General features: G+C 49.9%; 1 protein-coding gene across 3 annotated transcripts; it reads right to left on the reverse strand.

Annotated features, from left to right (window-relative positions):
• Positions 1-775: 775 nt before the first annotated feature.
• On the reverse strand, positions 776-26,491 carry SREBF2 (sterol regulatory element binding transcription factor 2). 3 transcript variants are annotated; one of them, XM_080638036.1, is made up of 20 exons: positions 26,295-26,491; positions 21,746-22,126; positions 20,743-20,924; positions 19,432-19,572; positions 17,443-17,664; positions 16,224-16,338; positions 15,857-16,038; positions 14,912-15,104; positions 13,725-13,906; positions 12,791-13,064; positions 11,668-11,837; positions 11,286-11,454; positions 10,642-10,762; positions 8,448-8,557; positions 7,197-7,329; positions 6,491-6,659; positions 5,176-5,361; positions 4,182-4,293; positions 3,250-3,552; positions 776-2,609 (listed from the first exon to the last, which is right to left on the reverse strand). In XM_080638036.1, exons 1-19 carry the CDS (start codon positions 26,374-26,376, stop codon positions 3,332-3,334), a joined length of 3,345 nt encoding a protein of 1,114 aa, XP_080494162.1. In that variant the 5' UTR covers positions 26,377-26,491; the 3' UTR covers positions 776-2,609; positions 3,250-3,331. The 3 variants fall into 3 exon arrangements, with proteins under 3 accessions (XP_080494162.1, XP_080494160.1, XP_080494161.1); XM_080638034.1 differs by having other exon boundaries at positions 21,743-22,126; XM_080638035.1 differs by having other exon boundaries at positions 3,245-3,552; positions 21,743-22,126.
• Between the last annotated feature and the right edge of the window lie 228 nt (positions 26,492-26,719).

Below are 26,719 nucleotides of genomic sequence, written 5' to 3' on the forward strand. Positions count from 1 at the left end.
GACCAGGCACCCCCACCCCGCTGCTCCTGTGAGCAAGTCGGGGAAGAGCAACGGCCTCAAAGCACTGTCCTGGTGCTGGCAGCAGAGCCAGAGCAGCCCCTTTCCCTCCCCAGCCTCCCCTTACCCACTGCCTCGGCCTCCACCTTGTCAATAAATACTACATTAAACTGTATGGCCTTGGTATGGATTGGCTGGGGGACTCCATGCTGCTCCCAAAACCCCAGCTCCTTCTCCACAGGCAGAAGGGTGCAAAGCCTGCTCCCAGCCATGGAACACCCCCGATGGAGGAAGCGGTGGGAACAGTGCTTCTAGAGCCAATTGAACAATGCTTGGAGCAGCTACATGAAAACCAAACAGCTCTTCTCTGTCTGAAGTTTAATGGTTCTGACAGAGTTTTACCAGGGGGATCAGAGAACCAGAGATGGAGTGAAAGGACATTGTTCCAAGCAAGGTCAGGTAAAAGCTCTCCGTGAATGCAGATGCTCCCAAAATCGCAGGCTTCTGGCCCAGCTCTGCCTCACTTGGCCCTGCTCAAGCCATCAGCTCCTTGGGTTGCTTCCAAAGGAGCACAGAGGTACCACACTTGATCCACCAAGGGGCCCTTTTTCATTGCGAGCCATACAGCTCCATTGTCCAGGTTATCCAGACAGAGGAGTGACAGCTTCCTGGGCCACTTGCATGACTGAATGTCTCTGAAGCGTGGTTCAAGCTCAGCTATGCTTGAGAGCAGCAGCTGGGCAGGATGAAGAGGGCTATAAAGAGGGCAGGCAGGAGGTGGTGGTAACATTCACCTTTATTAGGTACCAGATGCTCAGGAGCCCTGGCACAGGGTTTTCAGACAGCAGATATATTCCCTGGGGAACCTCCCCACCACCAGTTGCATCTCTTATCACAAATCATCTCTACTCCAGCCTCCACGTGGATAAATAGATTTCTTCACACAATCCCATAAACAATTTTCTCCCACCCACAAACAAACAAAGAAGTTACAGTATATACACACACACACACACACACAGAGACGTATAAAAAAAGGTGTAGGATCAGACAGACAGCAAACTGATGAAGAGTCTAGAAAAAACAGGGCAAAGACCCCTAGCCCTAGAGGGTAGAGAAGAATCAGCAGTGCTGGTTTCCTCTGTGAGTCATGCCTCACAGCCTCCCAGCCCCACTGATACTCCCTACAGCCCAGGTCTCAGTCCACCCTTAGAGACAAGTGAAGCCTCAGCATCATGGTTTTCCTGAAGCTTTACTTCCCCCCCGCTTTACTAAAGCACAAAACTTCCCTCATGTAGCACGCAGACCCAGGGAAATAACTTGGAGGTTGCCCCAGGTAAGGAGTTTCTCTGGTTTAGGAAAAAACGAGGACCAGGAAGACACCGTGAGAGACACTTGGAAGTAGGAGGATGCGATCCATCCCCCAAAATAGGAACACCAATAAGCTAGGAAACTCAGGAATGGGCAATCAAGACCCACCCGAACTGATCAAAGACACCCAAGAGCAACCTCTTCCCCTTCAAAGGGGTAAGCTCTCCTCCAACTGCAGACACTGGGAAGCAAGGGATGCCCCTGCCTGTCTGTAGGGTGAGGAGCACAGGCTCCTGGCCATTGCAGCAGGGTGCCCACCAGATATTATTCCCAAAATGAAGTGGGGGGTGGAGGGAAGCCTCTTCTGGTCCCCAAAACAAAAGCATCTTTTGTTTGCATCCATAGCCCAGGGTCACTGAGAAAGGGCTTTCCTGGGAGACAAGTTTCTCCTGGACACAGTTTCCACCTTGTTGAAGCCAATCAACTCCAGGACCAGCATCACTTGTGTTCAATGCTGCAGCACACAAAATCCCCAGCCCAGATGCCAAGATCCTGTGCAAGCGAGACAAGTCCCCATCTCTTTCCCCTCAATTTGGAAGGAGCTCAAGCTCTCACGCCCCTCTGCAAAATCTGGATGCACACAGAAGCTTCTTGCCCCAGTCTGAGTTTGCAGGGATCAGGCTCCACAGGCCTGACGGGGACAGCATCGGACTGGGCTGCTGCCCATATCCAAGTGCTTCTAGGTGCTGACACGGAGCACAGACCAGCTACTGCACGGAGAAACAGGGATGCCCACTTGCCGAAGACTGGTTTCCACATTTGCACACACAGGAGTGCGTGCACTTCTTTGGAGAGATGCAACAGGAAAGGCAGAGAAAAAGAGGGCAAACCGTTCCCTCCCTGTCCCCAGTCTGCCCCCCCCCTCTTGGAAAGTCACAGGCGATCCATCACCTGCAAGTCAAAGTGCTCTGAATAGCAATGGTAACAGAGCTGGCAGACTCATCCCTGGAACCACTCTCTCCCAGTCCCTGCTGGAGCTCCAGAGCTGTTGAGCAGTTGGAGAAGGGAAGGAGAAACATCTGAACACAAGTTCTGGGGCTGGGAGCTGAGTAAAATTAAAAACCTGCTCCTAAAAATTGCTTCTGCATCAACAAAAAGGCACCAGAGCAGCACCCACCCTTCATTCACACTGAGTGCGGGGCGCCGCACGTCCGCCTCTGCTGCCACCCAGCACCAGGCGACCCGGGGTGCCCCAGCCTTCTAGGGGGCTCTGCTTGTAGAGCTGCCACAAACCCAGAACCCTGCCAAAAACCAGAGGCAGCTGTCAGAGGAAGGAGATGCATGAAGTGGAGAGGAAGGGAAATCTGCTGCATCGGTCCCTATGTTTTTGTAAAGCCACAAACACTCCTATAAAAAAACCTGTATAAAAACCATAGGTAAATTATGGGCAGTACTGGCCCCAAGCAACGCTCCCGGAGCACCTCTGTATGTTGGGTCTAGGGGGTTTCAGTTTCCCTACATACAGCTCAAGGAAAGCTGGTGCCTTCCCCCCCTCTCTTGCGAACAGCCCCAGACCTCAGCAACCCCACGGGGCAAGGCTTGAGCAGATTCTCTGCCTTCCCCAAAGGTTTCCACAGAGGTGTTTGGGAAGGGAACAAGATGCCCCTGAGAACAGACACTGGATGTGCCACTTCTCTATGCTTTGGGCGTGCGGGCTTCTCCCCCCAGCAGGGATGGGGGCTCCAGGCTGGGGCAGCGCTTCCCAACAGCCCCAGGCACGGTGACAGAAAACCTCAACTGAACAAGATTCCTGCAGCAGCGCCTGAGAACAAGCAAGGGGGCTAATAAAGCTAAACCTGGGGCAATTAAAAAAGCGGAACAAAACCAAAACCCTCCCTCTCCCACCCCATCACGACCCCACCAGCACAGCCCTAACCTCACACTTTAGTTTTTTACAAGCTCCAGAAGGGAAGTCCAGGCTGAGGGTCAACCAGGCTCTGCACAAGGCAGCCCCACGCCGGCATTAGGAGGCAGCGATGGCCGTGCCCCCGCTCAGCTTGACGATCATCTGCTGGCAGTCATTGCAGGAGCGCTTGTCCCCCACTTTCTCCAGGGTGCGGGCAGCCTCAGCCAGCAGGACCGCTCGCTGGCCCGGCGAGGAGAGGAAGGAGAGGGGAAGGTGGCGGCAGGCCAGCAGGATGGCTGTGGCTCGCTCCCTTTGGCCTGGCAGGGTGTCCAGTTCACCTACAGGCAAAGAGGAGAAAGCGAAGGGTGAAGCTTATCACCTGCATGACAAACCCCACCATGTGGGCCCTTGACTGGCATCACTGAGCACTGGCTGGCATCATCGGCTGTGCCTAGAGTGGGGGGCACCCTGCAGCACCTTTAGGTAGCAGAAGAGAGCAGTCTGAGCTGGAGTCAGGCAGGGACTGGCAATCATGTCTTCTACACAGATGGTTCCTTTGACTTCACTGCCTAGGGCTCAATCCCAGCACCAGCACACACATCTGCCCATTCTCTTAAACACCCAAGCATTTTACAACCACCACCATGTCTCTTGGCTCTCCCCTTTAGGATTCCTGGCTTCTGCCTTTGCATTTACCTCCCCAAACTCCAGACTGCCAAGTTTCATGCACGTGTGGCTGCACAAAGACAAATGTCTTCAAGCCTGTTCACTGACACCACCAGCCCAGGACTGGCAGCTCACAGTAGCCAGCTCGCAGAGATCAAGGCAGAAGCATTACCATGAGCCATAGGGTGATGGGAGATCATTATCCTGACCCTCAGACACAGGGAAAAGGCTGCAGGTTGCGCTATGCCCCCCTAACCTTGCCCAAGCACTGTCCCCTCCCAGTGGGACCCCTGTGGCTGACCTTGCTTGCTGCTCTGGGGCGTGCGTCGCCTCAAACTGTGCTCCAGCAGCTGGTGGGTGCGGGTAGGGCTGGCGCCTGCCATCAGGCGCACGGTAGCCTCATGGAGGAAGACCTGGAAGTGGAAGGAAAGGTGGGATGGAGGGTGAGAGGTGGGCTGGCACAGGGGTGATGCTGGTGCTGACCGTGTGTCACCCCTCAGCCACCGCATTTCCAGAGCGGAGCACTGATGCCTTGCCAACAGCAGAGACCCATTTCCATACTCCTCCCTCATCTTCCCACCTGTCTCTGGGGAATTTGCAGGTCAGGTCAACCGTGAGGGAGGAAAAAAACTTTTGACACATAACAGCAAGTGGCCTGGAAAGGGGGAGGCACAAGAGCAGGAACAGGGTGGAAAAATGGAACTGCAAACCCCGGCACTGTGGCCTAGGTGGGCATCTCACCCAAGGCTGCTAGTGCAGCACTTCAGTAACAGCATCAAACGTTGAAATTCAGAATCGTGACAATACCAGGACAACTCTCTTGTCCTATTATACAACATTTCCTCTACAGAGGCTTAAAACTAGACAGACTAAGGAAAACACAAGTAGGGGGAAAACCCCAGAGAAGTGCCTGATGCTCTGCAGGTGCAGAAGTCATCTGATCCCCCCCGGCTACCTGCAGAACCAACATGGCCAAGTGTTCCTTCCACTCACACTAGAGGGACTGACCTGGCCTGAAGCCCCATTACAGGACAGAATGCCACAGTATTTGCTTGGCAGTACAGATGTGATTGCTTTCTAGGTAGAAACTAAGGCAGACATCTCCCGACATGCACCGGACTCCCATGGGAACCTCCCTCATCACCCACCAAGAGAAAGTATGGAGGCTGCCGATGGCAAACCGTCCTACCCCAAGCATCCAAACCGCTCAAGCCCACATACACCCTACACTTTCAGGGGCCACAGCTTCCCCTGGGAAGGGGTACAGCTAAGCACACAGGGGAGGCAAGCATCACCTTGCGATAGGCAGGTCGGAAGCTGTGGGCCAGCTTGCGCAGGCTGCCGAGGTCGCGCTGGAAGCCCGTGAGCTCGGGGGCCGAGGCGTGGTAGGTCTCACCCAGGGCTTGGCTGGCATTCGCCTGCTTCTGCCACAGGCTGGTGCGGAGAGAGAGCAGCAAGTCACAGGCCAGCAGCTGGATCATCTGCAAGAGCCGGGCGCCCGGGCACACACGCTTATTAACACATCCCATCAGGCGAGTAACAGGCCTTGTGCTACACAGCTGCAGACACAGCACCTCCTGCCCTCCCAGGGGCCCTCCCTGCCACATCATCCCCACCACGATGCACCCTGGGCAGCAGGGCTTTGCCTTCTGCCCAAGTGGCATCTCTGGAGCCCGACACTGAGAGGTCCAGCCTAAGGAGCACGCACCAAGCTGTGTCCAAGGAGGTCCAACACCTCCACAAGGCTGACCTCGACCCAAGGGGATACTGCACCAGCAATGCCCCAGCCTTCTGCAAAGGCTTTCCTGCCCAAACAGTGATACTAACTAGGGTAAAGTGTAAAGACAGCCTTGCTACCTGCAAAAGAATAAACAGGCAGTCTTGACACAGCTCGAATCCCTTTTCCCCATCTGCTGCTGCCCCCTAGCATCGCCTGCTGTCCTAGTTGCTCTTAGGGGACCCTACCCACACTGCAGAAGCAGAGTGCCTCTGTACTGCACTGCAGAAACATTGCACAGTTACTGCCACAACATGCAATGCAACTACAATGCACTACAGCTGCCACCCAGGAGGGACGGAAGGGACCAGAACTCTGTCCCATATGCCATGAAGGGAAGATCCACCTTTAGGTAATCCTGCAAAGAAGAGAAACAAGCCCCACACAAATAGCACAGTCCCACTTTTCCAGTAAAGGTTTCAAACACTCATGAGTGCTGCCAGGAACAGCAGACAGTACATAATGAGGTCCTGCTTTACAGGTGTCAGAAACTTCACTTAGAGAATGGAGACAGATGATTTCCAAGGGCCAAACTTGATATGGTCAAAGCACCAGAAAGGGGTGACAGCTACTGGCAGCAGATGAGCAAGAGCTCAGCTATCTGAGACCATGCCCAGGAAACAATGTTGTACCTGCAGCTCTGCTCCCCCATACAGCAGAGGCAGAAAGATGTAAATGCCCTTTGCAAGGAAAGGTAGGAAGTTTTCTCTCTATTCCCATGAGACACAGGATGAATGGTGAATATTGATACAACATGGAAGTTATGTACCTGCAGCAAGATCAACCTTATAACCAAGACAAACCATGTGCTATCTCAGGCTTGTAACTCTTACATTGCTGAGGACTGTGCTGGAGACGCTGCTGCTCATGTTGAGGCTGTTCCATAAGTGACTGCTCGCCCTCTCGCAGTGACCCAGGGAGTTCTGCTGTCCATCTGCCTTCCCAGACAGTGAGGCCTGCATGGCTTTACACACGTAGAAGGTGGCTTTCACCAGGGCATTCCTGGAAGAGAAAGAGAGTGCAGCTTTCAAGCAGTACCATGTCAGGCTGCCACAAAGAAGCTCAAGGAGCTGAGCTCAAGCAGCAACCAGCATCAGCTTTCACCCTCCCATCTACAAGAGCAGAGATATCATTTCTTAGACAGGAAAGAAAGATAGAAATTGTTTCTCTTACAGAAACACAGACTACACAGAGAGATGAAAGCAAACTGGCAAAGGTGCTTTGGTGCAAAAGAACCAAGAAGGTGACACCAGCCTTTCCATCAGTGCATTAGTTCTGTTTGATTTTGGAAGGTGGGAGGCTGTGCAGTTAGAACAAAGCCAAAAGAAATCCCTAAAGACGAGATTCTGACACTTCCAGTCCACAGCTCTGATATCAGCCTGCACGCCCTGACCTACATGTGAACTGCTGAGCACAGCTGCCTGAGAGGTGTGCAGCTCCAGAGCACAGGTAGGGGCAGCCCCACAGGACAGCATTAGGGGTAGAGCCACCCCCATTTAGAAGGGGCAGGAGTCTGGAAATCACTTGAGGCCTACGCACTCGGACATCTCCAGGGACTTCGGCATGCGCTCCACCTCGGCAAAGTGCGACCTCACGGCTGCATCGTCCCCTCTGAGCCAACCGATTGCCATCGCCACCGCTGCTGACCACCATCTGCACACCACGTCAGGGCCTGTGGAACACAATCAGGAGCTGCAGCTTCAGAGGGGACACCCGGCTCCTTCCACTGAGATCGATGCTAATGAGCCCAAACGGATCCCACAGGAATGCAGCCATCCAGCTCAATGCTGGAATGTGCTGCAGGAACACAAGGGAACTTGGCAGCAGGCAAACACCCTACACTAACTGCAAGCAGTCGTGGCTGCCAGGTTTGTACCTTGTCAGCAAGGACTTACCTGTCTACTAGTCTAGAAACCTGTCAACTTCCGTCCCAACAAGGATCTCCACTCACCACCCCAAAGTAACAGCTCCACTCATATATATCGTGCCTTGGCACTAATCACAATCAAGCCAGTAAATCAGGTCTCCTTATATAATTTCCCCCACTATTTCACACCCCCTGAAAAACTTCCCAAAGCTTACCTAGGCCCAAAGGACATCGCCTCTGCTACTCTGACCTGCTTTAAAATTACATTACAATATCGGCTCAAAAATAGACTTCCCTTTATGCAAAAAAAATAATCCCTAGAAAAATAAATGTCTAGTTTTTCTTGTATATCTGCTCTACACATTGTAGGTACAGCACATTTTGTGCGTCTCTAAAGCTCCAGCAGCATCCCAGTGAGCTGCCAGGTGCTGTCTGTACCAACACTAAGCAAGACAAATACTCTAGGAGCCTGCTACCAGCCAAGCCCAGATGAGCTCATGGCTCAAAGGGAGTCTACATATCTTGTTGTGACAGTAAAACGCAAGTGCCTCCTGAAATACGCCCAAAACTTGCCTACAGCCAGGGCTGCAGGACAGATGCTGTGAAAGTGAGGTCAACCTGTATTGGGTCCAATAGGTCATTAAGTGGAAAAAACCCAATGGCAACAGTGCTATGCTTGTCTGTAAGCTACACCCTTCCTCCCACTTTGCATTGCCAGGAGCAAGCCCTCAGGTGAGGGCTCAGGGTGCAGCTTGAACATGCAATCCCATACCACACTGTGGTGTGCTGCTGCTCAGCAATCAAGTCTCACTCCAAGGGCTGCCCTTCTCCCTGCCTGGAGTTTGAGAGGTGGTGAAGAGAGAGAGAACAGGCATCAGCAGTAGTTCCTCCAGCTGGAACAGCTTCGGTTCTGCCAGACTTACCCAGGGCAGACTTGAGCACTGAAGTGCTGGCAAAGGGTGGAGGTCCACTTCCCATTGAGTCCAAAAAAGAGTTGAGCAGTTTCAAGTACTCCATGGCACTGGAGAACTCACTGAAACAAGAAGCAAGGCAGACCTTCACTATGCTCTCGTGAGACCTCACTTGGAGCATTGTGTGCAGTTCTGGTGTCCTCAACATAAAAAGGACATGGAACTGTTGGAACAAGTCCAGAGGAGGGCCACGAGGATGATCAGGGGACTGGAGCACCTCCCATATGAAGACAGGCTGAGAAAGCTGGGGCTGTTCAGCCTGGAGAAGAGAAGGCTGCGTGGAGACCTCATAGCAGCCTTCCAGTATCTGAAGGGGGCCTACAAGGGTGCTGGGGATGGACTATTCATCAGGGACTGTAGTGACAGGACAAGGGGTAACGGGTTCAAACTTAAACAGGGGAAGTTTAGATTGGATATAAGGGAGACGTTCTTTACTGTGAGGGTGGTGAGGCACTGGAATGGGTTGCCCATGGAGGTTGTGAGTGCTCCATCCTTGGCGGTGTTCAAGGCCAGGTTGGATGACGCCTTGGGTGACATGGTTTAGTGTGAGGTGTCCCTGCCCATGGCAGGGGGGTTGGAACTAGATGATCTTAAGGTCCTTTCCAACCCTAACCTATGATTCTATGATTCTATGCTGTCAAACAGGGGATACCAGGGCCTAAAAGCACTTCTCGGCAATCACAAGGCATTTTTAAACTGTGCTGGCCCCTTAAAGCCGCAGAAAGTTCAAGCTCTGCAGGAAACACAACACTGCTGGACTGAAGAGACCACCCTGAGAGTGGAAGCGCACAGGCCAATGCTCAGGGAGGAGCAGCCTCACCATGCAAGTCCTCCCCATGCAAGTGGACCAGCACAGAACTATAGTCAACTCCAGAAGCCTCAGCCTCAGAGATGCTGCACATATGTTACGAGTTGATTACAGGCTCCTTTTCAATCACCGCCTCTAAAAGTGGCTGAACTACTCTTCTGCAAGTGGTTATTTGCATATATGCAAATACATATGAACGCAAGTGACAACGCATTCACAGTGCTGGTCAGGAAAAGCAGCACATGCAGCAATGATCTAATTTCCTGGGACATGCTACAGAGGAAGATGTTGAGCTCCTACCTCTAGAGAGGGGCAAAAAAAGCTTGCTGTACTACTCAAGCTAGTCCTTCCCAAGAGGAAACAGGGCTCCCACAAGCATATTGCAAATCCACCCCACTTATACAAATTCTGCTACTTTATCTCATCATCAACAGCAGCATCTGATCACAAGCATTTGTACTGTGGCAGCAATTAGACTGAACTGCTGCTCATTCTCTGCAACAATGCTAGAAAACAGGCATGAGATTGGAAAAAAAAAGGAAGTTAAATAAGATAAATGTGCAGTATTTCCCCTACAGAGGGAAATGATGGGTTATCTTCCCATTTGAGGCTTTTACCCACACTTTCTGGGGACAGGATCCTTCCAGAGCTTCCCACATATTTGCATAGTGTTTGCCTGGCACCAGTATATCTGGGTATCAGCTAGAAGCAGTGCTGAATTATTGGCAAAGGCTGGGGCTCCATTTCCTGTGGAGTCTAGGAAAAAGGTGGTTCTGTACAAAAAGCTGCTCCAATTCCCACCTGCCAGCCCCTTTCATTTGGTCACAGAGCTTAGGGGCAACGATAATTTCGTCCAACATCACCGCTTGCAACACATCAGTTTGATTTTTCACTGCTGGTAAATGTGACTCTTCAGTTAGGAGAATGCTTATGCAAAAGATAGTAAGCTGGGGGGGGTGTCACTTCCTGACACGCTAGACCTTCATGCTCTTAGAGCCCTGCACGTATGTTCTGCTGGTATGCGCACCCTAATTTTAGCACTCCTGAACATTAAACTTGGTCACAGCAGAGAAGGCACCATTCGTTCAGTTCAGGAATCGATCAGGACTGCGCCAGCTGACACCAGAAATCCTTACTACACACGGGATCACCTTTGACTTTGGATGTTTTAATACAAAGAGGCAGAGCTCGCTCTTGTAATAAGCTGTGGTGGCCAGACTTCCATTGTTATTTCAAGTCTTTAATAGGGACTAACCACCCAGTTTGTCCCAGAGAACTCAGAGAGTGGTCATGAGCTCTGCCCCAGAGACTGCACCCGTGGCTAGCATGTGAACTTACCATGGCTCCTCCTCCTCTTGTTCCACTATCTCTTTCCTAGTCTGAGGCTTCACAAGTGAATCCACCGCTCGCTCCAGCAGGTTCTCACAAAATGCCTGATGAACTTGTGCAATAGGATCCGCTAGAGAGGAAACAAAACCCAAACCACTCCACTTGCATACAGTGATAGCCACCCTCCAATACAACTGAAAAGAAGAATTAAAACATGGGAACAAGAGGAAGAGCAAGTAGACGGAAATACTTGAGGAATTAATGAAATGATTTCTAAAGACTAAGATTCAGGGCCTTTTTAACCCTTTAATCCATTTATAAAGCTGCAGCCTTTGGCCAAATATCCCTCTGGCACTTCTGCCATATGACACTGCTCACCCTAAAGTCACCCCCCAGACATTCACGACCACATGCAGGTTGCATTCCAGCATATAAAGACACAAGCATGATGACACAGCACTGTATCCAAAGGGGGAAAGCCAGGTCCTGCAGGCTGAAGACACACCTCTCAGCTCCACAGCCTCTCTTGCCTGTCAAGTCCACGTACAAGAGCATGCTCTCAAACAAGACACCCTCTTTTGCCTGAGAGGTGGAGAGATAACCAGGCTCAAAGTGCTATGAGGGCAAGCACTCGGGACAGAAGCGGCTCTCACCAGGGTTCCTCTGGGTGCAGTACAGGCTCTCCTTTGCAGCCGACTTGACCGTCCAGCTTCGCTCCACAAAAAACTTCTGCCCCAAGGGGTGGCACAACCAACGCAACGAGTCAGGAATGGCACTCCGCTCCGAGCTGCACAGGCTCTGAGCCTGGCTTAGAAAGTAGCTCTGGGGAAAGGAGAGGCTAAGGTTGAGAACAGCACCCAGGGAAAGAGACACCACCGGGGACAAAGGTCATATCACAGTTACAGCTTGTATCATAACTGCAGACCATATTGTGATTATTGTGCTGACAGATGCCCTGAGCTGCAGCAATGCCAGCCTGCAGGCCTTCCCAGAGCTCTGCTTGGAGGTGTGATGGAAGAGGAGACCACAACTCACCGCTAGGAAGCCCAGCTTGCCCCCACAGCGGGTCTTCAAGCCAACCGCGGCTGTCAGGTGGATTTCTGCCATTGTGCTGGATGGGATCTTCTCTTCTGCGCACTCAGCCAGATTCACAGCACACAGGGCCATGTGCAAGCCCGAGTAAGCTGAGCTGGAGGGAAGTTTACCTGCACCAGGAGGGAAAGGAAAAAAGTGTTAATTCTTAGTGAAGTAGTGCCAGCTGCTAAACACTGCCATGATGTGCAGGGCTACTGTCCTAGAGATTCAAGAAGGACCTGTTGACATGAGAAGTTTACAACCACATATGCCTACTCTGTAGTCAGGCAACAAAACAACCATAACCGAGTCTTTCCTCCACAGATACCAAGGCTGGTATCCACCTTCAGAAAGCCTCATACAGCTAAACCAGTTAGGATAAAAGCATCAGTAATATCTGTCTTGCTATTTATCACTACCTTAAAACTCCTTTGCAGTCCCCATCTGTACCTACACAGATAATACTGAGGACAACTACTTATCCCTGGTGGCATGGCTACAATTCACACAGCATTAGGCAGAAGGAAGTTTAGCTTGGATTTCTGATGTGCCTGGAGCCTATTAACATTGCAAATTGGCTTGCCAAGGAAACAGCAAAAACAACCGTTCACAAGCAACATTCAAGCACTTCCTTAGTACATGGGCACACAGGTTTTCAAAGCTTATCAACACCAACTGGCGCTCTACACAGCTTCAGATATTTAAGTTCTTCCAGCAATTAACCTCAGCCCCTGCTTCCATATAATGTTCCCAAGTGATACAGATGAAACAAGCCCTTAACAGCAGCAAAAAGGTGTCTGGACTCTATCAACTGCTGCTTGGGAAAAACTCTCAGCCATCTGTGCATGCTAGGGAACACCCAACTCAAGATACTGCTGTTCTCTGGCCCTTTTTACAGAGCTCTCCTATTGCTTAAACCTGTTGTATTCTAGGAAGTGGCTCCTGAAATTTGTCAGGCTAATTTCCAACAGCAGTCCTCCTGGAGAAGGGAGGCCATAGTGCTCTCCCTATATCCTCTAGGATCAGCTCTGAACCTTCTCATATGGCAAAATGAGGACAGCAGATCCTTCACCTCTGCTCCTACCTGTTATGTGAAGCTGATGGAGCTTGTGATACGCTAGAGCCGCATCCCGAGCGCTGGTCTTGGCCTCGTCCTCGAAGCCTGCAGTGGCCTCCCTTGCCCGCCACTGATGAGAAGTCCTCTTCAGCAGCCACCTAACCAGCGCCAGCTTCTGCAAGCTATAGCGGATGACATTCCAGGAGAGGCTGCAGGCCAAGTCCAGGCGGGAAGCTGGCAGTGCTCGGCCGAGTACCGACAGGCAAGTCTGCAGATTTGACGCAGCTGCGGCAAAATCCCCCTGCAAATAACATGAGAAAGGGTTCAACAACAAAAGCACCATCACAGAGACACTCCTGGGCACTGAGAACACGACACGCTGATGTGCAAGCTAGGACAACGTCTTTAGCTAAGGGTAAAGATGAAGGCAACTTACACCAGCTTCAAATTTAGCCTTACACATATCTTTCCACACACGGGTTTGATCCTGCACTGTCCGAGAGACGCATCAGCACTAGGGGACAGGAGCTTCCTGCCTTCTCAAACAACATGAAGTTTCCCCATATCAAAAGCCAAATGTTGCCTCAACAATGGGGAGAACTTCCAAAACGCTGGAGAACAGCAGACAGAGCAGATAGCAAAAGCCAGACTCTGGACAAAACCTAAGACCTTGCTGTGGAGACAGCTACAAGTTGCAGCAGCAAGCAACAAGGACAGAAGTTAGGAACCCCTTCCAATACCAACATCCAGCCCTGCTAACTTAGGCTGAGGGAAGTCTAAGGTGCTAGGTTATCTTGAATCCACTTAAGACAACCTAGCACCAATTAATCTGAAATCAGACAGGACAATCCACTTGAATACCATGCTCTTGCAAATGCCAAACCACTGTCTCACTAGGCAACATTTATCCAAGCCCTCTCCTAGAGGATGCACTTGATGCAAAATGACAAGTCAGCTTTACCCGTGCCAAATCCAGGTCTGCCTGCTTGCGATGCCTCCAGAAGGTGACCGATGACCGGGAGTGCAGCCGGGTCACTGGCTCTCCATGCACGAGGAGCTTTATGAACACGCTCAGTACAATCACGCCGTTCACAAGCCACAGGATCAGCGTGGGCATCATCCATCCGAACCAGCCACCCGCATCTGCAATGGACATCCCAAACAAGGAAAGGTAAGAGTTAATCTGGACACTAAAAGCCCAGCAATAGGAGGAGCAGAAGACCCAGAAGGATGTCTTGCTACGCTTGCCACATGTGGTATCAACTTTTGCAAAGGCTGCAGTTTAATCAGGAAACACCTGTACCTACAGCTCTTCATCCAAACTCCAAGCCACAACACTCCCAGCCAAATAAAAGTAGTGATTTTTACACACCAAGTTTATAAAAAAAGAAAATCAACAAAACCCACGAACCAAACTGAATCAGCGCTCAGTTTTCTTAGAGTACCTTGTATTCTGATTTTTCTATTAAATACATCCATCTGTACTCATTACTTCAGTGTCATTTTCTGGTCCTAATTAAGGAAGCATATTTACCAGTCAAAGAAATGACAGCATGCCCGCAGAATCCCCTGCCTTCCCCCTAAGCTGCTGTACGCCAAACTACGAATATTATGGAACAAGTGTGTTGAACAAGACAGTTGCAAGACCCCATAGCAACACTGTCTCTGAAGTAATTCTTCACCTATTACTTTCCTATTAAGTTACAAAAACCTGTCAGTTACCTTAAAAACAAATATAAAGTGAACATGTCTCAGGGACTGGTGAGGACAGGAGGAAGCTCCTTACCCTGAACTACTTTTCTAGGGTCTATCCCGAGAGCCCAGGCTGCTGGGCTACAAGTGGGTACTCCCTCTACCTCACCACATATGGCTGGTTCTGTGCAAGAACAACGCTGGATGTGGATGTAAACTGGAACCAGGTCCAAGCACTCTCACTGCCTCTCCTCCCACACCCAGCCCTGCACTACCCCTCCCAACCATCAAACAAAGGTGTACAACTCCCTGAGCACACAAACCCATCCCACCGAACCACACCAAAAGTCCACCTCGCAACCTGCAGCTGTCACTGCAGATGACAGCTTTTAGGTCCTTAGGGAGACCACGTAAGTCTGGCCACTTCCTGTGGTCCAAACTATCCAGGTTCCTTACCTGACTCAACAGTCAGCACGTTCCTGCCGGAGCCATGCCGCACCAGGCTGTCGGGCTCTGGGGTTCCTCGGGCGTCCAGCAGGGATGTCAGAGGATTGAAGGAAAGGCAAAGGAATGTGAGAGCACAGAGGAGTATTCGAGAGCGATCCACCATACCAAGGGCCACAGGAGGAGAGTCAGGCTCATCTTTAACCTTCAAAGGAGTGAAAAAACAGAGAAAAAACCTGCTTATTTTACAGAACAAAAAAATACTTATGCCAAGGGAGGAGTAGGGAAAAAGGAGAACCAAAACAAATGTTAAAATTTGCTTTTTAGGTCAAGATCAGCCAGAACTCCAGTGAAGCTCTCCCTAGCTTAGTAAGGTAAGACTGAAGTATTTGAGTGCCTTCACCTTCCTTCTGCTCCCAATTATTTCAGTTATCATTAACTGGATCCCTGGGTTAGGCTAGGATTAACCTTTACTGCCTTTACTTCTTCTATGATATTCACAAAGCTAACCTTCAGCCAAAGACAGCTAACAGCTGTCTGTTACTGTGGCTACTTAAGAGTATCATTAACTACAGCCAATGTCATCGTCCATTTCCAAGTTCTCCTGCTTATCCATTGGACATGTATATATATCCCTGGAAAACCATGGGCTCTTCAGGTCATGAACGTGCACCGTAAGTCCACAGAGACTCTACAGGGGCTGAAGGTCAAGTACAGTTCTTCTAGCAGCTAAGGTATGGGCTCAGATAATACAGCTCAGGAAGTAGTCTCAACTATTTAAGAACAGGTAAAACACACCAATGCACCTCCTTTTCCTTACAAGGGTTCTCTGTCCCTACAGATTTGCTTGCCAGATGTCTGCTGGTTCTACTCTTGAGAATGAGGAGAACTTAAATTCTGGCCATTACATATCCCTGAAGTACATGCCTTGAATTTGACAACTGAAGTCACGAATACCTTTGCATCATCAAGGAGTGGACTTCCTGGCTCTGAATCAATGGAATAGGGAGAGAATCCAGCCTGTGATCCCGAGTCTGAGGCTGGAGGAGACATCAGCAGCACATTCTGATTGAAGTCATCAATCTTCAGATCCACATCGTTGTCAACCAGGCTGCTTAGGTCAATGCCCTTCAACAGCTCTGCAAAAATCAGAGTGCATTATGTACATGTTTCTTGATCCTGCATCCTGCCAGCATCACTCAGATTGGACACCAAACACCAGTCATTATCGATACAACCTCCGTCAAGGATAAGAAACTGCAAGAGGCATCTCAACATTTATGCTGTGTCCCCTCCCCGCTGCTGCACAGCCTCCATAACTTACTGTTTTTTTGGTTAGCCAGCTTTAGAACCATGTTCTCCTGCCTCAGCTTATGGTTGGCCTGCTGTAGGTATTTAATGTAATCAATGGCTTTTCTCAGGACTCCAGACTTGTGCATCTGCAAGGAATTAAGACATAGAAGGCATTTTACATGGGGAGCATCAAAGGGTCACTCCTGCCTTGTAGGGATACCACAACTCTTTGTATCATGTGCTGATGGAAAGAAAAAGGGTGTAAACGACCACTCGGCAACTGTAAAGAAACTAACAGCAGGGCACACTCCGCAGCCAAGGCAACAGACAGATCTTACAAATAAAGTGCAATAGAAACAGATTAACATCCAAATTACAACAGAACTCACATCTAGGTTTCAGCCAGAAGTAGTCCTTTGAAAGCACCACAGTTTTGAAATGAAGTGGCTCTTCTGGCATGGAACAAGCTGCTGTCTGTTAACCATCATTCACTGTTTAATTATGAGATAAGTGGCTCTCTTCTTGCCTCACTCCCTTGACCATCCTCATGAAATTACTTGCTTCCAGCAGCAGCAGACAGGTTAGCTTGTAAACACAAGCCCAAAGTACTAGGAAACCACTGCACACTACCAGTGATTTTAAAACATAAGCTTCCAATTCCACCCAGCAATAGGAGGTGACTTCACTAGTGCACGCATGTGTGAGGAGGCCATGCAACAACACTACTCCCTGCTCTGCCAGCATGAGGTAACATGAATGGAGCAACCCTGAATACATGGTGTGAGAAAGTTTCTAATATTTGAACAAATAGTTTTTACTACTCAGTATCTAAAGGAAATATATTGGAAAACTCTGTAAACCTTCATCTCTACTGCAGTTATATGGAAAAGGAAAGTTAAGTAAGCTCTGGTCTGGCAGAGTGATCAAAACATCCACCTGGATAATCTACATAGAGGGCCTACATAAGTTAAGCCTAACAAAAGAACCAACACATAAGGTATAGCTCATTTTCAAGAAACAGCACCACTAGCACAATAAAGTAAGCATTTTACAGGTGACCCTTCCTGAATACAATTATCAAGCTTTCCATCACACAGGTGATTGATAGCAAGGATAAGACACCAGTCTTATCCCAATACATGTGTGCATACTACTAAGTCACATGTACCCAACAGTTGCACTTAGTAGAGCAACGAGCACCTCAAGACAAAGAATTTATGACACGATTTGCTCTTACTCCACATCTTTACCTTGGCATCTGTGCCCATGACAAGGTCCTTCAGCTCAATGATCTTGTCATTTATGGATGACCGGTAACGCTTTTCAATGATGTTGTGAGTTGTTCTCCTCTCTCCTTCTTTAGGTGGTTCTGGTTGCTTGACACCCCCAGGGACTTGCTTGATAGGCACCTTTTCTTGTCCCACCATCACTGGCATTGTGGTCAAAATGGTCCCATTGCTCCCAACAAGGGTCTACAGAGACCATGTGTAACAAGTGTCACAAACAGTCGACCAATTTAGATAAGGTTTATGACGGTAAAAGAAAAAAGAAAGTAAATGAAAGAAAAACCAGGGAAAGTTTGTAAAGCTCAGAAAAGAAGAGATAGGCCAGTTTCATCCCATCCACCTCAGCTGGCATGAGCATTGGCACAGCAACACAGGAAAAGTCTGCCACTCTGTCTCGCATACTGGTCATTGGGGAGCAAGAACATCGCTTGTTCTCCAAGGGCATCAACACTCTTCTGCCAATACCATGCTCTGTTCCTCCACTAAATAGCGAAATGAACCAAGACTCCTTGTTGTTTCTACAATCCTCACACCTCAAGTGTCCAAATCCACCCCTTCTGTGGACAAATAAAGTCACTGAATCAGCAACAGGCAATGCTACTTCCAAACTGGTAAAGGCAGTGTTAGAAAGGACATGACTATGGAAAAAAGTCCTTGGCTTCAGCGTTGCAGTTGCTGAATTCAAATAAATGGACGAAAAAAGATCCATAACTTATAAAAAGGCCTTAAGATGAGGAACTAAGACAATGAGGGATACACACTGGCATGAAAAGCTCAAATATGGACATCTAGATGTAGGATAAACCATCTACACCAAACTAAAGCAGCATGTACTCTGTGATAAAAGATGACAAATGTCACCAAAACAGTTGCACAGAGGGGCTTCTAGGACATCTGTAGTAAAGAAAGTTGAAACTGCTTGATCCAGCAAAACAAGACTGAGAATGTTACACGTGTTCTCTGAAGTACACCAAGGATCAGGGAAGTGGTTATGGAAAGGAAGAGGTACTTCTGTCAAGAGGCAGACTAACAAAAGTGAGGATAAACTAGCCATGAGCATCTGCAGGAGTAATTCTGACACTAAAAGAGTCTTCTAATTGGATATTGGAAATTAATTGAGTTTCATTTCAAGCTGGAACTTGACAAATAAGTGAACGTAAATCCTCCACCTTTCCTTGGCCAATTTCCACCAAATTTCAATGTGTTCAAAATGCTTTAGATATCCTATATTGTACAGACACAATCACAAAAGCCTCATCTCTGTATGAAAAAGTCAGCTAAAAGCAATCAGGTTAAGTGAAGATTTTAGCCTGGCTGTGAACAAGTACATACGGAGCCTACCATGCTATACAAAAGTCAAAACTTAAGCCTAGACATGCAATTTTATCTCCCCCAGTAAATATTTGACTAGAGGTATGTTAGAATGTGCAAGATTGTAATAAATGTGTCATTGGGGGCAGAAGTTTCTCAGAGTTGATAAGAAGTGGAGGCCATGAAGCACAGCTGCTATCTCCAATGATTACACTGAGTCCTCACTGCAAATGCTTTCTGAAGAGCAGCTTCAGTTATCAGATCCAACATACTGCTATTAGACACTACTGAGGGGTAAAGGAATGTTCCACAGGTATTCTGAGTGAGTTAGCTTTCAGTTTCAAGTATCTTCCAGAGGTTAAAAACTGGATGGAACTTTTAGGTCATGTTCCTCTCCTTGTAATACCAGAAAAAGGTAAACAGAAACATGCCCTTGGTCTTTGCTTACTGGCCATGGGAGGCTGCCAAGAAAGTACAATTTGTGTGTTTAGCCTTGGCAGAAACAGGGTATTACTTGCTCTTGACGTGTCTAGAGCAGCCCTCAAAACCCCTCCCACCACTGCAGAATACTAATGCCCGGGTCTCCTCACTGAATCAGGAGGAAAGCAGGTCAGTGAGGAAGGAAGAACATTCATATGGTACCTGCAGAGCTGTGGTCTGAATGGGAGCAGTGAGTGCTGTCAGCGCTGGGTTCTGTACTGCAGCCATAACAGGATTACCATCCGCTTTCAAGGTTGTCAAGACAAGAGAGTCCGTTTTTATGATCTGAGGTTGGACCAGAACCTAAGTTCAAAAGAGTCAGAGGTGAAGGTGAGAGCAGGCATGTATTTCCCTGCTGATCTCAGTAGCCAGAAGTAAGCGATGGCAGAGCTGTAACTCATCAGTGGATGTAGTGGGGCGAGTATTTCTTTCACCTGCATCACCTGGATGGTTTTTGTCAGACCCTCATGCAAACTCTGACCATGAGACACTCTGAACAGTGCTGGAGGGAGGGGAGCAGAGGAAGCATCAGGACGCTGGTTTTCCAACCAACAGATGTAAACAAGTATGGAAAAACCCACAAAAGAGCTGCTGGAAAAGCTCCCTTCCCCTCTCCAATTACACCTATAACTAGCTGTCTGTATTAACTGGTTGAGTACTCAGAGTCTAACATGGCTAGGACACATTTACTTTGGCAAATACCTGTAGTAGCTTTTGCCCCTCCAATGTCACTGAAAGAATTCGTACCGTGAATATCAAGCAGGTCCACGTCAACTGCAAGCTATTTTGCCATAATACAGCTTACTCTTACTTTTTCAAATACCTTGCTGACTCTTAAATATGGAGAACACTGTAGATGACACAACACAACTGAGCCAAAGCAACTCTGCCATACTGAGAGAGTCTCCTAGCCACAAACATTTCTATCCAATACAAACACGAGTGAAAAAGTCTTCCATGTATCTTAAAACAAAATCATGTGACACTGTAGCAGCAAAAAGATCAAAGAAACTGTGGTAGAAGAATTGGAAGAAGACATTCCACTATCAGCCAGCCCTTATAAGACACTGTAGATGTGGTGGACTTGCAAAGGAGCAGGCAAAAGTCAAAGAAAGCTTATTCAAGTAAGGTTTCCAATCTGGTTTGGCAGCACCAAGTTACAGGAATATTTCAGACCAAGTTTAGTTATGCATGTGATTCAGTGAAAATGGTTTCTGAACGTGGCCCACTACTTGGAAGTCACACCACAGCTCGCAACAGGGACTCTCACACATGACTTGAAGTAAGATGCGTCTGGAACATAGACTGGTTAAAAATACCTCTCACACATAAAAATGCTTGTGCAAAAGCAAGGACCAGGACCGCCAGCTCTACAAGCTTCACCACCTTTTCCCTGGCAAGCCATGGGACCAGACCCGCAAAAGCAATTCCTTCTGCTGCTGGATCCCTGCCTCATTCTGTATTTTCACTTACTGGAACTTGCTGGACCTGCGGTGCAGCGACCGTCTGGACTGTGGCTGGCGTTAATGTCTGGATGGTGCCGTTGGCAGCTTGTGTTAGCACTCGCTGGGCCTGCACAGTCTGCACTTGCTGCTGGATGGTAACTGGCTGGACCTGGGAGGACGTCACCAGGCTCTGGACTTGAGGCTGGAGAACTGGGAAGCAGAAGAGAGATATCAAGAAATAGACCAGAGACACAGGTCTCTGTTATGAAGCCTGCAAACGCTCCCAGCTTCATTCCTCTTCTTCCCAGAGCTTCTCAGTAGGCAGCATTCATCTAACACATCCCACACGCTGGGAAGCTTCCAGCTCCTTTGGTGCCTCCTGCAAGAGGACACTGCACCTAGAATAGAAGCTTCCCAGGAGTCACAGAGGATCAGCTAAGAGAAAACATAGTCAAAAACCTTTGCTCTGCTAGGACAGGACTCATGACTTCAGTGACATTACGCAGTACATCCAACCAGCACTTGCTCGCTCCTGCTCATCCTGGTGGTCCCTAGGATCCTACTCATCGTGTAAAGAATCAATACCTACTGAACAGGATCAAGACAACCAGCATTCACAAAGGAAGCTCCGGTCATCGTTAAAGGTCCTTAGAAGTGCCTCTGCTCAATGCAAGTACTGCATTTGAGAATTCAGAAGTTCAAACACGCCTTCATTCTGGACTGCCACATGGGACAGGCTTCAGGACTGGATCTGCCTGCGGCACCCATCAGTGAGAGGGCAGCGTGGCCAACAACCATATTTTAGCCATACTTTCCTCAAGCCTCCCAAGAATCTTAAGAGAGAAGACCACAACAGAGGAGAGCACCAAGAAGACAACTACTGCAAAAGACCACACAAAAGATCTCATTTATGACTCCAAAGCCAAGTAGGCAGGAGAAAGGACATGCCATGGGCAGCATTACACAGATCACCATGCTTGTCACGGAGGTTGAACACTGACATTGTTTATTGTGAGCACCCCAACCACTACCTTGGAAGCTGGTGGCTGCATTCTGGTAGATCACAGGCTGCTGGATAATCCTGGTCTGGGGAGCAGAGCTGAAGGTCGGTGCAATCATCACAGCCTGCTGCTGGAGCTGCGGCTGGGGCTGGAGTGGGGGCCGAGGCTGCAGGAGCGGGGCTGAGCGCGGAGGGGCCGGAGGTGTTGCCTGTGCCGCTTTGGCAGGCAGGCTCTGGAGCTGGGGGGATGCAGGGGATGGTGGGAAGCGCTGGAGCTGCACTTGGCTGTACGGCCGCGGCAGCTGCGGCTCCAGGGTCCCGCCATTGCTGCTGCCCTGGAAGGTGCCACACAAGTGATCCGAGAACAGATCCGGGAAGTCCCCTGCCTGGTTACTGACGAACTGCAGCATCTCTGTAAAACAGAAGGAAATGCATTCAGTGCTGGTTTACTGCCCGCATGCTTTGACACCCACCACTACAACAGGACTTGGATGATGGCATGTGTGCACAGAAGGGAGCTCTGGGTCATTCAAAACCTCCAGAGAACATACCACACCAACTGAACATCTCCAGACAGAAACAGAGAGGTGGCCAGCATCCACCTGCCTCTCGCTGTTCAGAGCAAAGAGCAGGACTCTCCCTCCACCACCTTCCCAGACTACAAGATCCAAGCACAGACTAGAACTTCTCCACCTCCAACATATCGAAAATGCTATTCTCGTTCAATCACTGCTCCAGTCTAACCCTTGCACAAGGAAGAAACCAAGCACCTTTGCAAATCCAGCACTAACCTTTCTCCCACTCAGCTTTTGGAGTGCTTTCAAGCCCCCTATCCCTTCTGCCCCACTGAGTATCTGGAAAATGAAGAAATGGAATAAGAATTCATCTTAACTTTGTTTTACTTTCAAGCACACCAGAAACTGGAGAAAACACGCTAAAGGAAACACCACCTTGTAGAAGTGTTGAAAGAAGGAGAAATCCACACAAGTGTTTAAACAACCAGAATAACTTTCTGTGTTGGTTTTTTGCCTATTTACCCCTGCCCGCAATCACTGCACAGCAGTTTCTCTCCATCCCACCTTCTCCATGATTTATTCAGCCCACATCGAGAGGGTGCTACCGCAACACTATAGCTCTCCCCCCACAGGAAAAGAAATGCAGAATCAGGAGATCATTGTTCATAAGTGAAGCTTCCTTTTCTCTCCATCTAATCCAATGTAATCCAATTACGCACCTAATCTACTTGAATGCTTCCCCCGTTCTGTGTGGGAGGTGGCACGAGGAGTCAGACATCCTTCCCCACCCCAGGATCTGCCCAGGCTGCACTGGCTCCACCACCGTTCTCTGAAAGCCATGTTTATTTTTCTTCTGGAAGTAGGAAAAAAGGGAGGGGACCCACAAACGTAACAGAGGGTTTATAACTAAATCATGAATTCGGGTTTAGAAAGCAGAAAATAGCTTTGTGGTTTACAGGAAAAAGTACAGCAGAGAGCTCCTTATACCAGGAGCTCTCTCATCCACAAACCCAAAAGACACTGCTGCTGTGGTTTATGAAGGGGGTTCGGAGAAGCAAATTCTTCACTAACTGTTTCCGTGGACATCGTCCCAGCAGTAAGGGAGCTATTCATCTGCTGCTCCAAAATGCCACCCACATGCTATACAATCTATTTGTCTGATGCTCCTGAGGAAGAGCAAAGGGATTGTCCTCCAAGCTTCCTGCTCCCTCAATGAATGTTTCACCATGTTGCTTTATTTCCATGATACTACTCCCCTTCCAACAGCAATCTTTCCACACCCTCAGAAATGTTTAAGCATTGACCATGACCATTGCTCTAAGAACTCGGGCCTGTTGCATGGAGAAGCTTGGGAGGGGATGTGCCCTCCTGACCTATTTATAACCCGACGCTACGCAGGGACGCAGCTCCCCAGCATGGAGCAGCAGCCGCCCTCAGGGACCAGCTGGACCAAACCTTTGTCTCCACTTTTAACTAGAGACATGAAAGATTTTAGGGTTTTTTTTAATGCAGCATCTCAGCAAACTCCCACAAAACCCTACTGGGGCAAGGAGGGCTGTTTAATGCTTCTGCGTGGATACTAAGCAGCTTTTCACCCTCCAACTGACTATAGCTAAGACCATACCAAAAAACCTTCAACATGGTAAACTTGATATTCCCAACTACGTACTTCTCCAGACCTTCATTTTGATGGCACTGCTATTGCACTACCAGAGAGCACTACCCCAAGTGGGGAGTAAACATAAATTGGACACGATTTTCTCTGGAAAAGCAAATTCCAGTGTAAGAGCCAAATTTCAAGTACTGCATTTTAAAGAACATCGTGTTCAATACAGACTGAATATCTTAGTAAAAGAAACTACTCTTGCTCTCATGAGCTAAATCACATCTTTATCACAGACTTAACTTTGACTAAGTGCAAAATGTCTAATGATTAATCTTAAAGAATCAGACTGCCAGAGGATCCAACCCACCTCTTTTAAAGTGCCCAAGAGCTTTCCTAATAGCAGCACAAGAAAAATCAAAAATGGGAGAAATAACAACACCCAAAATCCAAATCTCTGCCTTTCTTTAAAACACCTTTGCCTACACAGAGAACAGGGAGAGTGTCTCTAGTAACCGCTGGAAAGCCCAGGTGCTTTTTGAGGACAACTATCAACGATAAACCCATCATTGCCATATCATCCACACCCTCTGTGTTGAAGGGGTCTTGGCCCCTAACACAGCGAGATGTCACTGCAGAAGACTACTCCGGCCCAGATCAAGGCTAAAAAGTGTCCATAAGGTACTGTGAAACCAAACTCACCGAGCACTTTCACTGCCCAGTGCCCAGAACACCTGGCAGAGAGAGGCTTTAGCTGCCTTTCCCAGGCAGTGGCTCAGCTCTCCTGCACATGGGCTGGTCTTCCCTCATGCTCCTGGAGATGTGGGGCTTTGAGAATGGAAAGCAGTGGAGATCCCAGCCTAGACAAACAACTCATCCACCCTGAAACCAGACGTGCCTCATATCCACAACCAGCTCAGGCCTCGCTCTCCAGCACACCAGGAGCTTGTGCTGGGGCAGGAGGCAGAGCCAGCTCAGCACCAGGAACCCCTGATCAGCCTCGTGCGCCATGCTGGAGCAGCATCCTGGTGAGCTCCAACATCCCAGAGCAGTTGGTGCATCTGCCCAGTCAGTGTCACTCCTCCTCCACGGCCAAGCATGAAAATCAGGCAGCGAGGGTCCCTCAGCCTGGAGGGGAGAGGAACACCAAGACCTGCCAACAAGACAACTCGAAACCAAATCAAAGCCCTCGCAAAGTTTCAAGCCTTGAGATGGATCCATGACAGATGGAGCATAAAAAAAAGCCCCAAGAAAGCAGGACTGCCATATACTTCCCCCCAGGAAAATCCACCCCGGGAGCTGGGGAGGAGGGAAGGCGAAGCTCCTTTCCCTCAGTTACTCATCGCTCTGAATCACACCTCCCCGGGCACACCGTGGCTCCACGTTCATCAGAACTCTGTTTCCATATGGATCCTGAGAAGTCATTACGTGGTGCTTTAATCACAGCAACCACCTTTCGTTAGCACCAACTTTAAGAGTGATATAACTAAGTGCCTTACGCTCTCACAAGGGACTCTCCTTTTACACGGGATACATTAAAAGCAGGAGGGTATACATTTTGCCCCCCTCTACACTGCAGATCAATCACAACTAGAAATTCAAAAGCACTGCTTCAGTTTCACCTCCCAGCTGCTAAATAAGCACGCTTTGGCCATCAGCTCCCCAGAGCTGAGCTCTCTTTGGGATTACAGCCGAGCAGAGCAGCGGAATGGAGCCAGGTCCTCATCTCCAGCTGACAGCTCATCGAGAAATTACATTTGTAATGGGTTTTCAGGAGCTGTTTGGGAAACTCCTGGCGAGGTGTTGCACGGGAGCGCTTCCCTTTCCTGCGCTTCAGTGGGAACCACACCGAGCCTGAGCTCTGCCATCGATGGGCGAAGTTTTGGGATGAAAATAAGGAAATTTGGGGGGGGGGGAAGGTGAAATTTAAGCAGTTACACCTGTTTCAGTGAAGGGGGGCAAGGCGCGGCCTCCCGCAGGCACGAGTGGCAGCACAGCTCCGGCCATCGTGCAGCACCGAGGACACACGGGGGGGGCCCGGCCAGCACTGTTTGCCCCACGGGAGGGAGCCCACACACACGCGTTACAGCCTCGACACCCCCGGCGTGGCCCAGCCTCCTGGGAGCGGCTGTGAGGCGATCCCGGGTGGGAACCGTCACCGGCCGCCCGTGCCACGCGGGGAGACACGCGTGCCCGCTCGCCAGGCCAGCGCTGCCCGGCGGGGCACCCCACGCGTGCGGGGACCCCAGACCGCGACCCGAGCAGCGCGACCACGCCGGGGCGAACACCCCGCTCCCTTACCGGGGCGGAAAAGGGGCACGACACGGGGGAAGACTCGCGCACTTACCCAACCCCCCCGTGCGGAACCAGCACCCCGGGACCGTGGGGAAACACGGGAGCAACCCCACACACACACGCCGTTCCCTCCCTCCCTTCCTTCCTTCCCTTTTCGCGGCGCTCACCGTCGATGTCGCCCAGGGTGAGCTCGTCGCCCAGCTCGGTCAGGCTGTCCATGCTCTCCACACCCAGCTCGCCGCCCTCCATCGCGCTGGGCCCCGCCGCGGCCCGGCGCTCCGGCGCATGAACCCCGCCGCAGGCGCTCAAGCGGAGGCTGCCGGTAAGCGCCGCCGACCCCGCGCCATCTTGTGCCGCCCCGATCGCCCGGAGGCTCCGCCCCCCGCCACGCCCCCCTGGGTTTGTTGTCAATGAGACCAGGTCGGCCCCGACCAATCGGCGGCCGCGGCGGCGCGTGGTGTGATGGTGCGTCAGCGATCAGCAGCTTGCGATTAGCATATGGGGATCCGCCCCCTCATTAGAATATTCATCAGGGGGCGTGACAAAGGCGGGAAGTGGCACGCTGCGGCCACTCTTGGAGCGGGTCCGGTGT

This window comes from Psittacula echo, assembly GCF_963264785.1.
Source record: "Psittacula echo genome assembly, chromosome: 1".
Lineage (NCBI taxonomy): Eukaryota > Metazoa > Chordata > Aves > Psittaciformes > Psittacidae > Psittacula > Psittacula echo.

Bases quoted from the DNA above. Each gene is read 5' to 3' on its own strand.
- SREBF2 (XM_080638034.1), bottom strand. From the start codon at position 26,376: ATGGAGGGCGGCGAGCTGGGTGTGGAGAGCATGGACAGCCTGACCGAG. The intron at 22,127-26,294 runs GTGAGCGCCGCG...TCTGTTTTACAG, and splicing joins CACCCTGGGCGACATCGACG to AGATGCTGCAGTTCGTCAGT. The intron at 13,065-13,724 runs GTAAAGCTGACT...TGTTATTTGCAG, and splicing joins CAGACCTGGATTTGGCACGG to GGGGATTTTGCCGCAGCTGC.